This window comes from Gopherus evgoodei, chromosome 9, assembly GCF_007399415.2.
Source record: "Gopherus evgoodei ecotype Sinaloan lineage chromosome 9, rGopEvg1_v1.p, whole genome shotgun sequence".
Taxonomy (NCBI): domain Eukaryota; kingdom Metazoa; phylum Chordata; order Testudines; family Testudinidae; genus Gopherus; species Gopherus evgoodei.
In genome coordinates, this window is record NC_044330.1 from 37,199,504 (window position 1) to 37,216,771 (window position 17,268).

Consider the following 17,268-nt stretch of genomic DNA (forward strand, 5'->3'; position numbering starts at 1 on the left):
TCTCAGACCAATGGTCCATCTAGCCTAGCATCCTGTCTTCTGCTAAAGGTCAGTGCTATGTGCTTCAAAGGGAATGATCAGAACAGGGCAATCATCAAGTGATCCATCCCCTATCATCCAGTCCCAGCATCTGGCAGTCATGAGTATGAGTGTCTATTCTTCACACTCAGTTGTTATCGTAAATGGTCTCTGCTGCGATCAAGTGCAGTAACAGATCAGTCTTAAAACCATTGAACTGTAGCAACAGTCAACAATAGAGTTTAAGCTCTGAACAGGAAGTGCTCTTGTGGCAAGACAGTTTGAAGCTAGTGGTCTAAACAACTAATTCTCAGAAGGGAAGTTCTGTGCAGCTTTTAAAAATAGTTAACTATAATATTGTACAAGATCTTCTTATCTTGGTTCTGTGTAACTTTACCTGTTGCATTCCTTTACTTTAGAGAATTTTTAACAGGAGATTTGGCCAAGTCCACTTAGACGAATAACTGGCAACACAGATCCACTTGTAATTGAAGGCATACCGTTTTTTGATTTATTTTATTCCAGTCCTTTATGTACAGTCCTAACTTCTTGAGAGGCAGTGTGTGCGTGCAGTGGATAGAGTACTAGTATGGGAGTCAGCTGACCTGCATTCAGTTGCTTGCTCTGCCATTGTATTGCTGTGTATGACCTTTGCAAATCATGGTGCATCTCTGAGCCGCCGTTTCCCTACTTGTAAAATGGAGGGAAATAAAGATTTCCCACTTTTTGCTCAGCACCTTGACATCAGTTGATGAGAAGCTATGTAAATCCTACATTTTATTAAGGAGCATTCTTATTAAGGAGCATTTTTTATTAAAAATTCTGCATTCCCTACAGTAGCTATTGTGAGTGGATTCAACCTGGAGTCTTCTTCACTGCTGTCAAGTGGAAGAGGTTTTGTTTGGGTCTGTAGCTCAGCCACCATCATGACAATGATAAAATTCTTAGCTGTAGAATATACCATTAGGCTTTCCATTATACCCACCAGTCCCACTCAATCTGCATAATTTATAGCCATGGATAGCATATGATCCTTAATAATGATGGACTTCAGTTTACAAGCTGTGTTGCTGATGGGTAACTTGGGTGTTGCTGTCAGGACTAACTAAATCCCTGATCCTGCAAAGAGCTCTGTATGAGTGGACCACCAATGAAGGCAGTGGGCCTCCATAGGAGCACAGGGATTCACTCACACAAGTTTCCCTGGGGTATTTGTGGCTTAAAATACCGTTTAATCAGGATAGCCCAATGTAGTGAAGAAAATGATTATAGACTACAGATGGGCAAAAAAATTCAGACGAATAGCTTGTTCATTGAAAAATGGAGTGTAGTGTCAACTGAAATAATTTGCAAATTTGTGTTGTTTGCTGAGTAGTTTTGTCCTAACCAAAAAAGTTGAAATGTTTTCATAATGTTGAAATGTTTAGTGTCAACCTGGAAATTTTTATTTAGATTTTCAGGTGTATTTTGATAAAAGCAAAGGAAAGGAGTGGCAATTCGTAGTCATTCATGAAGACAAGAAATAGTTGTTGGACCAGCAAAAGAGAATGAGTTTGTCTTTACAGTGTGGTAGTTAGGACACTCATCTAGAATATGGGAGGCCCCAGTTCAAATCTATACTCCAATGAATACTTAATCATTGGTGCAAAATACACCAGCTTTAAGAGGAAACACTGAGAAAGCCCCATACCTGAAGATACCATGGCCTTGTGGTTAGGAGACTCTTGCAATGTGGGAGACCCACGTTCAAATCACTTTTCCACATCAGGCAGAGGGGGAAGTGAACCTGGGTCTCCCACGTGTACTGGGCTAAAGCTTAAAAGGAGGTGGCACCACCACCAATTCCTCCTCTGGCCATTTTGTGAATCCTTTCCTTTGCTTTTGTCAAAATTCCTGATAATCTAAACAGTGGGTTTTGGGTACAAACAAAATGTTTTGTTTTGAAATTATCAAAATGTTACAGTTCATTTTGACTGGAACTTTTTTTTCAAAATTTTCATTGAATAGTTTTGAAAAAATGTCATTTTCAATTTGACCTGAAACACATCTGAAATTTCCAGAGAACTGAAAAATCCATTATTCAGACAGCCACTACTGACTTCTCCATGGTTGCCCTGTTGTGAAGCCATAAACCACTGAGGGGACCTTCATTGTCATAAAATAGAACCCTAAAATTGTAACATCCTGAGCACAGCCATCTATCCCTACTTCATTTTTTTAATGCTCATGAAAGCTTATGCAAGTCTCCACTGTACATAGACCTAGAATAAGAAGACAGAATTCTTTGGTAATAATGGCAAAGCACTCCCAAGAGATACTTAGTGGGGAAATCTGAAGATTAATTTGTAATAAGCATAACTGGACACAATAGAATAAAAATAATGGACAAATACATCCTGACAGCTGTTCACAAGGTGCTAAATAGCTAACTACGGATACTGATGAGAGTAGACATGGAAAGAAATTGTTTCGCTACGTCCCATCCTGAACCATCCAAATGAAACTGAGAAAAAGTTTGGGGAATCCCATCATGTTTGCATCTGCCCATATAATGCATACAACTGTTTCAGAATTGTTCATGTGCAAAGCAGAGAAGGGGAAGCTGCGTACTGCAAGTTAGATGCAAGTAAGAAACTCTTCTTTTTAGAATATGCACAGAGGTCTTTGTTCTGAGCCAAATTGTCATCATGTAAAGTCTGGTAAATGGACTTTCTTCAAAGGTTGCGGGGAGGAATTCTCACCTTTAACTTGGAATCAGGCCATGAAACAAATGCTCCAAAATTTGAAGTAGCAGAGGCTGCGAGCCACTTCAGGGTATACAGAACAATGATTCTGCATAATCCACTGCTCGCAGTCCCCTCTTTTGCCCCCAAACACCCTGTGCTGCCTTGTAACTGAGGGCAGAATGTGAGCAACTGAGTCTGATTCTGCTCTTTGTTATATTGCTGTAAATATAGAGAACATAAGAAGGGCCATACTGAGTCAGACTACTGGTCCATCTAGCCCAATATCCTGTCTTCCGATAGTGGCCAATGCCAGGTGCTTCAGAGGGAATGAACAGAACAGATAATCATCAAGTGATCCATCCCCTGTCGCTCATTCCCAGCTTCTGGCAAACAGATGCTATGGACACTTCAGAGCATGGTTTTGCATCCCAGCCCAACTTGGCTAATAGCCATTGATGGACCTATATTCCATGAACTTATCCAGTGCTTGTTTGAACTCTGTTATAGTTTTGGCCTTCATGACATCGTCTGCCAAAAAGTTCCACAGGTTGACTGTGCGTTGTGTGAAGACATACTTCCTTTTGTTTGTTTTAAACCTGCTGCCTGTTAATTTCATTGGGTGACCCCTAGTTCTTGGGTTATGAGAAGGAGTAAAAAACACTTCCTTGTTTACTTTCTCTACATCAGTCGTGATTTTATAGATCTTCATTGTATCCCCCCTTTGTCGTCTCTTTTTCAAGATGAGTAACTCCATTGACTTCACTGGAATCACTCCAGATTCACTCCAGGGTAATGGAGAGCAGAATCTGGTCCACCATGCCAGTTACAGAAAACCAGTGGGACAGATCTCATAGACTCATAGACTTTGGATCATCTAGTCTGACCTTCTGCACAATGCAGGCCACAGAATCTCACCCACCCACTCCTGTAACAAAACCCTAACCTATGTCTGAGTTATTGAAGACCTCAAGCTGCAGAGAATCCTCCAGCAAGTGATTTGTGCCCCATGCTGCAGAGGAAGACAAAAAATCCTCCAGGGCCTCTGCCAATCTGCCCTGGAGGAAAATTCCTTCCTGACCCCAAATATGGCGGTCAGTTAAACCCTGAGCATGTGGGCAAGACTCACCAGCCAGCACCCAGGAAAGAATTCTCTGTAGTAACTCAGATCCCACCCCATTTAACATCCCATCACAGACCTGCTGATAATCAAAGATCAGTAGCCAAATTAATTGCCCAAATTAGGCTAGCCCATCATACCATCCCTTCCATAAACTTATCAAGCTTAGTCTTAAAGCCAGATATGTCTTTTGCCCCCACTACTCCCCTAGGAATCTGTGGATTAACTTGAGGATGTGGAGAAAGTACCCCAGGGTCTTGCAAGTGTGAATTTACAGTCGTTGACTCACCATTCCCACAGTGAAGAGGGATTCGCAATCATGCAGTGGGGCAGTGTGAGCATTTTCAACTAGGTAGAACCTAATGATTAACACAAAGAAATCTAGCCCATCCCTGCAGATCTCATGGTAGCTGTCACTCTGCTCCCCACATTGGTCCTGATAGCCCAGCTCACTCCGGGTCCCTACCATAGCTGTGCAATACCCATTTCCCCTGAGAATGGTAAAAGCCGTGGAAAGAAAGTTAAATAGCATCAATAAACTCCATGGGTGGCGGGTGAACGAGCCATTGGGAGAGGCTCTGTGCCTGAGGCCCCGCCCCTCCCCTTCGGCCCCACTCCCCCACTGGAGCACAGAGCACACACCCCCGAGGCCACCAGCCCCACCGTGTGCTCCCATCCCCAGAGCACCAGGCAGGCGGCACACCCAGAACAACCCCATCCCCGTGCACCAGACGGGTGGCGTGACCAAAGCACCCTTACCCCAGCGCCAGGTGGTGCGGTCCCAGTGCACTCAACTCCAGCCCCAAAGTGCTGGGCAGGCAGCACGACGTGCCACAGGTCTTACAAGCAACAGCCCCCGCATGCCTATCCCAGTGTCTCCACCATGGAGAGCAGGAAGGGAATTGGAAGCAGGCAGGAGGGGGCTGAGGCAGAGCATCGGTGGGGCCATGCCAGGCTGTTTGAGGAGGCACGGCTGTTTGAGGAGGCACAGCCTCCACCGGCCTATGGTACTCGCCACCCATGATAAGTCCATGAAGATTCTCACTGGGTTGTTAATGGGGATGCTACATAAAGTAGCTACTTCCTAGATCCATCCCTCTCTGATCCAACACCCCTTTCTCTTGCCAATCTTACAGTTGTCACATGGAGGGTTTTTTGCGGCTTGTTGGGATTCTTTGTCTGAAAGCCCCTCCTGCTCCTTTCCAAGAATTTCAAACCCTTTGTCCATTTCCCTACTTCTTTGCCTCCTTCCATGCCCAGGAGCAGAGAGGAGCACCAAGCACAGCTGGGTTTGTAGTGTACTTTTTGTGGAGAAAAGGTTAAACAATTCTAAAACACATTATACACACTATTTGCAGTACTGTCTATGTGAGGGGTGTGGAAGCCAGTAGAAAGTAGGCATCAGCAAAAATGCTGTCTCTTAACCCTTTTATGGACATGTCTTTAATTCTTTATAGTGTTTTTTAATTGTTTGTTGATCTGACTAAATCTTTTGTTTTTATTTCTTGTCAGACAGACACAATTCCATGGGAAATAAGAACTCTGTACTCATCTGTACCTGAAGATGCAGAACAAAATGTAGAAAATTTATTTGTTAAAGAGGTAAATATCCAGCATCGATACTCCCTGATTTTAAATAAGTCCAATCACCCTTTTTGTTACAGTTAATTATGTGAGTCTAATGGTGATTTCTCTTTTGTTTTAGTCACATTTTTAAACAGTGTGATATATTTTGGTGGCTTGGTTTGCATCTAGAAAACTTGCAATTTTATTGCGCTTGCCTCTCAGATGTTGTTGTTTTAGTCCTGCATAGCTGATCCTTTTATATTAGGCACATTTCTTAACATGAGCACTGAACTCTGGAGCTAGCAAAACCTGGGGAGTTTTGTACTTCACAAATATTTATATCCTTTCAAAAAACATTAGATGTTTTGCAGAACATTTTGGAACTCTTAGCGCTAGTGAGATCTTGTTTCATCTTTATTTTGTTTTAAGGCCTATATTGTGGCCCTATCAGCTGGTCACATTAGGGATGAGGAGGAAGGATTCTGCGCTATTGGCAGAGGCTGGAGGCATTGCACCTGTATGGTACACATGCAAGCAGAATGCTTACCAGGTACTTGAATGCAAGTAGGAGTATGGTTGGTCCCAGGCTGCAGAGCAGGAGAGATACATGATTTCACACACTGCTGGTGATCTTATGACTCCCTTGTAGCTTGTCTTAGAGAGATTCTGGCTGCTTCTTGCACAGGAACTCAAGAGATAGACAGCTCCCTGCAACTTTTCCACTGTGTGCTAAAGAAGGCACAATGTGGCCTGACATTTATATTAGAAATACTGATATATGGGACCAGATTTCAGCCAGCCTCCAAATTACATGCAATGGTTTTACTTACTTACAAGCACAAATAACCATAGCCCCTGAAATGTATGTGTGCCCTGCTTTTTGTACCCGGAGGAGGGAGTTACACATCCAGCTTCCCAATTTGTACTGGCATTTTCTGTTTTCTTATGCAGCATGGCTGCATATATACTTCTGAAGGAAAACTCATTTGCACACAAAAAAGTAGGTAAATAAACTCAGAGGCCAGCCTGAAAATTTGGCTGACAGATTCCAATGCAGCATAACACTTTACAAGCTGACCCTATTTTTCTCTCCATCTGTGTGACTAGAAACTCACTGCCAGCTCAAACTCCTCTCCCTGCCACCTTTCCAATTCTGACAATACGGCTTGATGAGGCAAGTCATTATTTCCCATCTTTTCCTTTCAGCAGGGTGGGGTCTGTCTATTCTGAGTTTGGGGCTCCACAAATTGTGAAGCCAACACTATCCACATTGCTGTGCTCAGAAAATGGAGTCTAAAAATGGAATGTAGTGCACAGTATCTGGGAATTATTATTGCTGAATGCTCCAAGGAGGTGCAAATGACAAACTGGCAAAACCCTAAGCCTTCTCTGCAACACTAGAGAGCCAAGAATAAGAGAGAGCAGTAGAACAAGGGGAGGGGGGAAGCACTAGAGACTGAGGACTGTAGTGGGAGTGCTGTTTATGGAACAATGGTAGGTTAAAACCCTTAAACTAAATCTTAAAATAGAAATACATGTGTTCCACTTCATGTTTCAAAGCCAAAAAATATATTAAGTCCATTAGGTCCAAGCAGGAAATAGTTACCAATATCCAATCGTCTCCTTACTCAGCCAAGAGCATAACACAAAGGTCCTCTGGAGCCAGGGTATTCTTCTTCTTGGAAATGAAGATAAAAGTTGAAGGTGTAAATATTCCTTTCCCATTCTGCACATAATTTCACCAGCTATAGTATTACAAATGAAGGGCCGCAGGACAAATTTGTGTGAGCCCTTTTCTCTCCCAAGCTGGATATAGTCTTAATGGCAATGAGTACCAGAGGGGTAGCTGTGTTAGTCTGTATCCACAAAAACAATGAGGAGTCTGGTGGCACCTTAAAGACTAACAGATTTATCTGAGCATAAGCTTTCGTGAGTAAAAAAAACCCACTTCTTCAGATACATGGATTGAAAATTACAGATGCCGGCATAAATATATTGACACATGAAGAGAAGGGAGTTACATTACAAGTGGAGAGCCAGTGTTTACGAAGCCAATTCAGTCAGGGTGGATGTGGTCCATTTACAGTAACTGATTGAGGTGTCAATAACGAGGGGGAAAATTGCTTTTGTAGCGAGCCAGCTACTCCCAGTCCCCATTCAAGCCCAACTTAACTGTGTTAAATTTGCAAATGAATTGTAGCTCTGCTCTCTCTTTGAAGTCTGTTTTTGAAATTTTTTTGTTGAAAGATGGCTAATTTTAAATCTGTTATGACTCCCCTGCAGGTTGTCTGCCACAATATCAGGCCACAATATAGGCCTCAAAATGTGTCACCAATGTTCTCTCTTAAAAATGAGAGCTATCACCTTGTTATATTTTGGGAGGAGTGTTTGTGCTGGAGCTGCCCATCTGTCTGATAAGGGAAAGATTGTGGCTGGTTCTGAATCATGTGCAAGGGAGGAAGGAAGATGGTGCAAGTTGGTGAGGAAGTGGGTTGAGCTTCTCCACCTTATGAGTCTTTGCAATAGGTAGCAGCGCTCCCAATTCTTGTGCACCTTGGACCTGAATCCTTTGCCCATAGAAACCAGTGGAGAGGCTCCAAGAACTTCAGGGGACATTGGATCAGGACCCAAAGCCTAAGGCGATCTTTTTCCAGTCACACTGAACTCCCCAAAGACAGGAGCTGAGCTCTGGCCCCATCCAGGTCTTACCAAAGTGGATGGAGCACATGTTGCACCTTTTAAATGCCTATAGCAATAGCTGCTCTACTCTGTACTTCCCCAACATTCCCAGAAGCATGCTGCCTTCTTCAGCACTAAGGGCCTGATCCAGAGCCTGTTAAAGTCAATGGAAAGACTTTTCCAGTGAGTTTTGGTTCAGCCAGAATACCTCAGGCAGCCAGAATACCTCCCGCTCCTGCCAGCTCTTCACCCCAGCACAGTTGTAACATTAAAAGCTATCCTTAATTTCTTCCAAATGCAATTTTTTGTCCAGTTATTCCTTTATAACTCTGTGACAAATGAGATTCATAAGCGAACTAGAAACTAAGTATTAACAGGACAGAGTGGCTGATAACATCTTGCAAGTGACATCTGCCAAATCTAACCAGCGTATTTGAATAAAGGAATTTTGGGTAAATAAACCACAGAGTATAAAAATACTATTGGATCATAAGCAATATTTCTCCTAAAACAAACCTAAATGGCTCAGTTCTCCTTTGTCTTGTGCCTTGTGGAGTCATTCACGCCTGTCCAGTGAATGTGCAGAGGGCTGCCATGTCAGAATGGCAACATATTACACTCCACACAGATGTCACTATTTCTGAAAGATAACAGAAAATCAAGCTTGTTTGTAGAGTTTTTGGGTCAAGATAGCTTTCTTCTTCCACCTCAGAAGTGGCTGCATTTTAATTGTGTCTGTAATTAGCCTTACAGTCCATAAAAATTCTCTTTTAAAGTGCTTTGAGATCCATTCAGATGAAAGGCAGTATATCAAAGTGAAGTAATAACTCTTATATCCGTAATATTGAAATTTCAGGTAGTAGATTTATGTGGTTTATTTAATCATACCTACTGTAGTAAGAATATTATAAATATTGCTTTTATCCTGTCAATATAGGCTTCCCAACTGCAAAAATGGGGTACTATTCAGTTGTCCTTTAGTACCCAAGTCATTCACAGTGGAGGATTTCTGTATGCACGATATTGTACCATATCTCCATAGGATTGTAAATGTTATTGGTTATTAAACCAAGAGCTTTATTAATCTTAACACTAAAGAAGTAACAACTTTACAACTATTCTCTTTATAATTATTGAAAGGGGTTATATATCAGTCAATTACTCAGGCTATTTTGTCCCCTATACACACTGCACGCTCATTTTGTTCTTCTAAATTTCAAATTCAAATTAAAACAGAAACTTAAGATGGTAGGTGTCACCATCTAAAATAAATCAAAGGGTTTATTATCTATCTTGCTGAAGATTTTTTCAGGTTCAAAAGCTGAGTGTTTTCAATGTTTTAAAGAAGTAGTGTATCAGTCCACCACCACCAAATTACTGAGGCTCTCTTACAGCCTACATTTACAGTAGGAGAAGTAAACAGTTTATTAAAATGTTGTGAATTAATTGCATATTTTAATCTTTAGGTTTGATAAAATCTAGAATTCTCAATCACTAATTTTTATTTTATATATGAGCTGTATAAAATTGGAGAGTTGTAAAACTGAGGCCTCCTGTTGGCTTTTGGCCAATAGAGATGGCATACTTTTCATATGAGTAGAGGGAGTAACCTCAGAGTGCTGGCTAAATTCCAAACTAGTTAATACTAGTAAATTCTGCTTTCCAAAATCCCTGTGTAGTTTCCCTTAAGTATGATGTTCTTTGCTTCCTGTTTTAAAATTCTTTCTTAGTTTTGCCCTTCACTGTTTTAATAGCTGCTGCTTTCCACCTCAGAGATGGCAGAATTTAAGTGGTGAATGAAGTTACATAATCCTTTATCCATCTAATATGTGTATAAGGTGCTTTAGGATTCAAAAACTGCTATATCATTCCATGTTGTTGTTGTTGTTGTTAATAAATGAATGATTATATAAGTTCCTTCCCCAAGCTTGCAGAGATCTTAAAGAGAATGTAAACAGTGAAAAAAAGGGGAACTCTGGCCATTTTCAAGAGGTTTCTAGGTACTCTCTTCAGTTCTGCTTCTTTTATTTCAAAATGTTAACTTGCATTGCAGAGCAAACCTGTAACATGGCTACCCTATGAAGTGCCCCTTTCACTGTGGCAGCCATCACACTGTCACCACCAGCACAAACACTGGAAAGCTGCAGGTGCTGAATTTTTGCAGGATGATTTCTCTAGGGGAAAGTCTGGCCAGCGGGGGAAGGTGGGGGGAGGGGGAGGCTTCAAAGCCTGCAGGGCTGACAGCGAGGGAATGGAACAAGAGAGCTGATGCAAATGAGTGCCAACCCTTCCCCATCCCATAATTAATCTCCTCCTCACCCTACTAGGGCTAAACATCCCTCTGGAATGACTCTCCATCAAGGTTAGGAGGCAGCTGTATCTGGCCTGAGGGCCATAGCTCTTGCTGTGGAAGGGTTCCATCTTTCTGATCAACAGCATCTTGTGTGTTTCCCTCCATAATTCAATAATTTCCCATCAGAGATGCTGATGAAATCAATACAAATATTTTCGTATTATCTGGTGGAAAAATGTTCTGTTGGAAAATGTTCAACCCAATCTGGTTTATAACAGACTGCAATTCTTAACCACAATAGGCTAGCTAGAGATAAGGAGTAGCCGTTGCTCTAAATGTACTTTCCCCTGTGATATCTCTGAATGGTACTTGAATGTGCTTTTTGTTCCTTTTATATTTTTATTTTGATTAGTCTCTTCTTGAAGAAGCACAAGAAACCTTTATATTTAATAAATTAAAACATTGTGGCCTACTCTATATATTGTTCATGGCTATTTTTAAACACATTAGTAAAGAGCCTATAATGTTAACAACAAAAGTCCTGTATTGAATCCCTTTTACATGACTTGTTTGCATCTGTTAAGTATTCTAATCAGTAATGAAAGTAGGGCAGGAAAAATTAGTCCTTTCTTTAAAGGATTCAGTTTCTTTTTGTGTCACCAATAGACAGTGTATGAATTAGCGGGTCTACACTTATTCTGATCCAATTCATTGAATGATCTTTTTCACTGGCTCATGTAATATAGTATATACATTGCTCCTATGCAAATATTTACTTACTTTGTCCCAGATGGTCACCAGACTGACTTAACTAAAGCTTAAACCACAGAAATACAATGGTGGGTTTGTTTCTGTCCACCTGGGAATCTGCAGAAAGGGCTCAATTTTGCTGTCATTGGAATTAAATGATAAACTCAACATTAACAAGTCACCGGGACCAGATGGCATTCACCCAAGAGTTCTGAAAGAACTCAAATGTGAAGTTGCGGAACTATTAACTAAGGTTTGTAACCTGTCCTTTAAGTCGGCTTCGGTACCCAGTGACTGGAAGTTAGCTAATGTAACGCCAATATTTAAAAAGGGCTCTAGAGGTGATCTCGGCAATTACAGACTGGTAAGTCTAACGTCAGTACTGGGCAAATTAGTTGAAACAATAGTTTAAAATAAAATTGTCAGACACAGAGAAAAACACAAACTGTTGAGCAATAGTCAACATGGTTTCTGTAAAGGGAAATCGTGTCTTAGTAATCTATTAGAGTTCTTTGAAGGGGTCAACAAACATGTGGACAAGGGGGATCCAGTGAACATAGTGTACTTAGATTTCCAGAAAGCCTTTGACAAGGTCCCTCTCCAAAGGCTCTTACATAAATTAAGCTGTCATGGGATAAAAGGGAAGGTCCTTTCGTGGATTGAGAACTGGTTAAAAGACAGGGAACAAAGGGTAAGAATTAATGGTAAATTCTCAGAATGGAGAGGGGTAACTAGTGGTGTTCCCCAAGGGTCAGTCCTAGGACCAATCCTATTCAATTTATTCATAAATGATCTGGAGAAAGGGGTAAACAGTGAGGTGGCAAAGTTGGCAGATGATACTAAACTACTCAAGATAGTTAAGACCAAAGCAGATTGTGAAGAACTTCAAAAAGATCTCACAAAACTAAGTGATTGGGCAACAAAATGGCAAATGAAATGTAATGTGGATAAATGTAAAGTAATGCACATTGGAAAAAATAACCCCAACTCTACATACAATATGATGGGGGCTAATTTAGCTACAACGAGTCAAGAAAAAGATCTTGGCGTCATCATGGATAGTTCTCTGAAGATGTCCACTCAGTGTGCAGAGGCGGTCAAAAAAGCAAACAGGATGTTAGGAATCATTAAAAAGGGGATAGAGAATAAGACTGAGAATATATTATTGTCCTTATATAAATCCATGGTACACCTACATCTTCAATACTGTGTACAGATGTGGTCTCCTCACGTCAAAAAAGATATTCTAGCACTAGAAAGATTCAGAAAAGGGCAACTAAAATGATTAGGGATTTGGAGAGGGTCCCATATGAGGAGAGATTAAAGAGGCTAGGACTCTTCAGCTTGGAAAAGAGGAGACTAAGGGGGGATATGATAGAGGTCTATAAAATCATGAGTGATGTGGAGAAAGTGGATAAGGAAAAGTTATTTACTTATTCCCATAATACAAGAACTAGAGGTCACCAAATGAAATTAATAGGCAGCAGGTTTAAAACAAATCAAAGGAAGTTCTTCTTCACGCAGCGCACAGTCAACTTGTGGAACTCCTTACCTGAGGAGGTTGTGAAGGCTAGGACTATAACAATGTTTAAAAGGGAACTGGATAAATTCATGGTGGCTAAGTCCATAAATGGCTGTTAGCCAGGATGGGTAAAGAATGATGTCCCTAGCCTCTGTTCGTCAGAGGATGGAGATGGATGACAGAAGAGAGATCACTTGATCATCGCCTGTTAGGTTCACTCTCTCTGGGGCACCTGGCATTGGCCACTGTCGGTAGATAGATACTGGGCTAGATGGACCTTTGGTTTGACCCAGTATAGCCGTTCTTATGTTCTTATGAGTCCATAGTAAAATTCCCATTGATTCATTGTGCCATATTCAGGTTTTGTCTGTGATCCTACAAGGTGCTGAGCATCCTCCATTACCATTAAAGTCAATGATTGCATTAGTCTGTCTATCATTTAAGCCATAATATATGATCCTATCTGCCTGTATGGTCTGGTCACATTTTCTCCCACTTTTTCGTGCATCACCATTGAATTCAGCGGGGTGTAAATCAGAACTGAATTTTACCCTGTGCATTCAGAATGAATCTATTACTATAGCGATTTGGATGTCATATATGTTAATATATTTCATTCAGCTTTTATGTGGGAGGAGACAGCTTATCAATTTGCAGCTGTTTCCTTGTAATTTTGTTTCATATACTGTAAAATCAAAAAAATTGGGAAAAAAAAGAAATTTAAAATGATCCTTTCCCTGCTTGTGGGTTTTTTTTTGTTTTTGTTTGTTTTTGTTTTTTATTTGTGGTCACATCTGCTAAGAAGTTTTATTATTGACTTCAGTGGGAGTAGTTTAGGCCAATGCTGAGCCCTTTTGAAAATACCAACCACATTTTAGAATATCATCAGACCTCACTCCAGAAGGGTGATATTATTTTCTATATTAATGGCTTCCCTCCCTGTCCGTGAGTACAGAAGGCTCTACACTTAGTGACACCACTGTAAAGCGAGGACTGGCTGTGGAGAGGTCCTGGTGGGAACTTTCCTTGGAGGGGGTTTAGTCTCACTGATCTGTTTTGTCCTTCTGTCTTTTTATTATCCATTTTCTCCTAATTTCATTCTGTCAAGCTTTTACTCCCTGCATTCTGTTCCCCTGCACCTTTGCTCTCTCTCTTATTCAGTTCTCTCTCTCATCTCCATCCCTCTGTTTTCCATGAGACCATTCTCCTCCCTCTCCCCACTCTGAAATGTCCCTCCACTTCATACTGTCTCCTTCCTGTGGTTCCCTTTCATCTCCACGCCCTGCCACTGATATGTCTCCCTCCCTCCCTCTTTCTCTTCTCCCTATGTTTTCTCTTGTCCCACCCAAGGGGGCTGCTGCTGCTGTTGAAGGAGTGTGCATGGAGGGCAAGGTCTAATTCCCATTATGTCAGCTGCCTGTATTAAGCGATCTCCAGTGTGCTGCCACTCCTGCAGATGGCAGCCCTGTTGTTTGTCTTTTTAAGTACGCGGAGGGCACTCAGATACTATGATGGGAGTCATAACCTATCAGTATCTGGATAGCTTAGATATCCCCACTATAAATAGATCCCGTTCTTCTTGCCCCCAAACAAGAGGACTGTTGGTGCTGGGCTTTATGGCCTGTGGAACCAAATGCCAACTCTAGGTGGCTGACCCTGCAAACACTTCTGCTTAACTTTATGCATGTGAGTAGTCCCGTTGAGCTTGACAGATAGATCAGAATAAGGAGACCAGGACGATGACCAGATAAACAGACATAATTAGAAAGTTCAGTGGGTAAGTTAACGTGTGCTGAAGTGCTTTGCAGGATCAGGGTCTTAGTTATTAATACAGCCAAAATCTTTTTTTCTATGATTAAAAACCATAAATGCCATAACTATTTTATCTGCAGATGCTCGCAACTGTAGAAGAGGAAGAATGGTCTTGTGGTCAAGGAACCAGTAGCATGGGTCCGTTAACATACTATTTAACTCTAATAAATTGACTAAGGTACCAAGCTTGCTCATGATGACAGAATAGTGGGGTAATTTTTTTTAACATAGTATACAATTGTTAATCCCTACAGTGTGCTTTAGAACCACAATTTCCAGAAGTATATGATATAATCTGCTCCATTCTCCTTGTTGCAACTTTATAGGCTACCAATAAACATACAGATTTCTTGCTCCTCTCCACCAATATTTTCTTGCCTTGGCAATTTGAATCTTTGTTAAAATGAGTAACATGATAGTAGGTTGTAAATTAAACATGACTCAACAATGTTATATTGTTGCAGCTAACGACATCATGCTGTACTTACCACATTAATAATTTTCTATAAAAATGAGCACTACGGTAATTCTGTTCTACTTGACACAGAATAGACTTCAAATACAACTTGCATTCAGCTTTGAGCACCACATTTCAAAAGAAACATGAATATATTAAAAAGAGTTCAGAAGAGAGCCCCAAAAGTTTTTAAAAAATAAGAACTATGAGGGGAAGTGAAGAGAACTGGAGAAATTCAGTATGAAAAAAATATAACTCAAGTGAGACACAACTGTCCAGAAATACATTATGGGATGTTATAAAGAGGATAAGGATCAGTCCTTGAGGACAGAACAAGAAGTAATGGGCCTAAGCTGTAGCAGGGAGAATTTAAGTTAGGTAGTAGGTTAAGTCTAGTTACTGTGGAAGTTAGGTAATCAAGCATGGTGCAAAGGGAAGACACAATTTATGTCAGTGGAGATATTCAGGGACACAGAAATACCAATCTATCAAGGTGATATAGTAATAATTTTAATAAATCCTTCCATGATGCTGGAGGATGAAGTCAGTAATCTACTTTAGGTTGCTTCCATGCACGAGTCAATTAAAAAACATCACCTTTGATTTAAATGGGAAATAGTGCTTTAAAACTCTAAGAAATATTAAATTGATTTTCCTTTAAGAACAGCAGTACCAAGCTATTAAACAAGAGAATATGTGCTTCTGCTGGCGTTGTTTCTTTGTTCTGGGCCCTTTCCTGAGTGTGAATAAATTGAAATAATCTATTTCTTTTCTTTCTTTTAAGGCTTGTAAATATTACAATTCTCAGTGGCATGTTGTGAACTACAAATATGAAAAGTATTCAGGGGATTTTCGACATTTACCACAGTAAGTACTTCACTAGTTCTCCATTTTCTTTTCCCAGTTTGGTACTGTTTCACTGAGTCATGTCAGTATTTCCACTTTCCCCCATCCTGTACCTGCTCCCTATTTGTTTTACCATAAACATACTGGGCCACATTTAAAAAAAAAAAAGAAAAAAGGAAAAAAAAAGGCAGACAAAGATCCATGAGCAAACACCTTCACCTTATATCTACTAAACACTTTTAATGTACATTCAAATCAAATAACTACTCTTATATTAATATTTGTATAAGCAAAATACTTAGTACAAATGTGGCTTTTTACTGTTTTAAAAAAAACATAAATGTCATAACTATTTTACCTGGGCCTAATTCTCCTGTCAGTTACAGTGGTGTAAAACTGAAGTTACTTCATTGACTATTTAGTTACTCTGGATTTACACCGCAGTAAATGAGCTCAAAATCTGGCCCAATATATGTAATGTAAGAATGTGTGTGCGCACACACAAACACTTTTCATGCTTCCAGTGGTCATCTACTTTTTCAGTATTTGGTCATTGTGTGAATAATGAACTTTTCCATGAGATGTAGGTTACGAAATAAATTCATGGTTTCATTATAACCACTCTCATAAAACAAACTGACATTCTGCAGCCATTGGGCATGATTCTCTTCTCGTTTACACTGATGGAAATCAGGAGTATTTCTGTTGAGGTCAGTGGAGTAAGAACCATGTAAAAGTGATGAAAAATGAGAGGACAATCATGCTCCTTGACTTCAGGAATAAGAAGTGAAAATCTTTGGGCCAAATTCTTTATCTTCTAGGTATATTACATGTGCAGTTGTTCCCAATACCATGTTTTCCCAACAAGCGGCTTATGCTTTAAATTAGGGGTCATTATAGTGAGCAACAAATTAAATTACAGAATACTGATATGAACAACATGAACTCCATCTTTCACTGAATTTGAGGCATTAAAATTGTGATACTGCATTCTTGTAAAAAAGATTGTAAAAAAAGCAAGAAATAGCAAACAGGAATTGATTCTCTGGATGCTGATTGGATTAAGGATGAGAGGTAGTACAAACTGAATCCATTCTTGTTAAGATTGTCTCTTACAGTCTTCTTCAGATGCTATGCACACAAAGTCATGTACTATAAGCCTTCCTTTGTATCCACAATTCCTCTCTTGTTCATTAGTCTTACTATGAACAGAGTGTATGTTAATCCTAGAATCAAAGTAGAAGAGTGACACTAATTAGAGTTCTTGGATGTAGTTGTGTTTAGGTAACTTTTTACTCTGCAGGACAGCTTGTATGATGGCCTGTCTGCTCAGGAGAGGAAATTGAAAATGCAATATTTTGCAGTCCAAGTTTGCAAGTACTGTCCCTCTTACGAAATGTGCAACATGCTGAACTGTTTCTTATATGGAGTTTGCATTATTCTGCATGAAAGTAATTTGTAGTCAGTATGTACATTGTCTTC

General features: G+C 40.3%; 1 protein-coding gene across 12 annotated transcripts in view; it reads left to right on the top strand.

Annotated features, from left to right (window-relative positions):
* DOCK10 (dedicator of cytokinesis 10) overlaps positions 1–17,268 on the top strand; it is a 237,318-nt gene that overhangs the window by 99,812 nt on the left and 120,238 nt on the right. For all 12 annotated transcript variants that reach the window (XM_030575220.1, XM_030575211.1, XM_030575212.1 and 9 more), the window contains exons 3-4: positions 5,374–5,463; positions 15,725–15,807. In XM_030575220.1, coding sequence (XP_030431080.1) covers positions 5,374–5,463; positions 15,725–15,807 — 173 coding nt within the window. The remainder of the gene's footprint in view (positions 1–5,373; positions 5,464–15,724; positions 15,808–17,268) is intronic.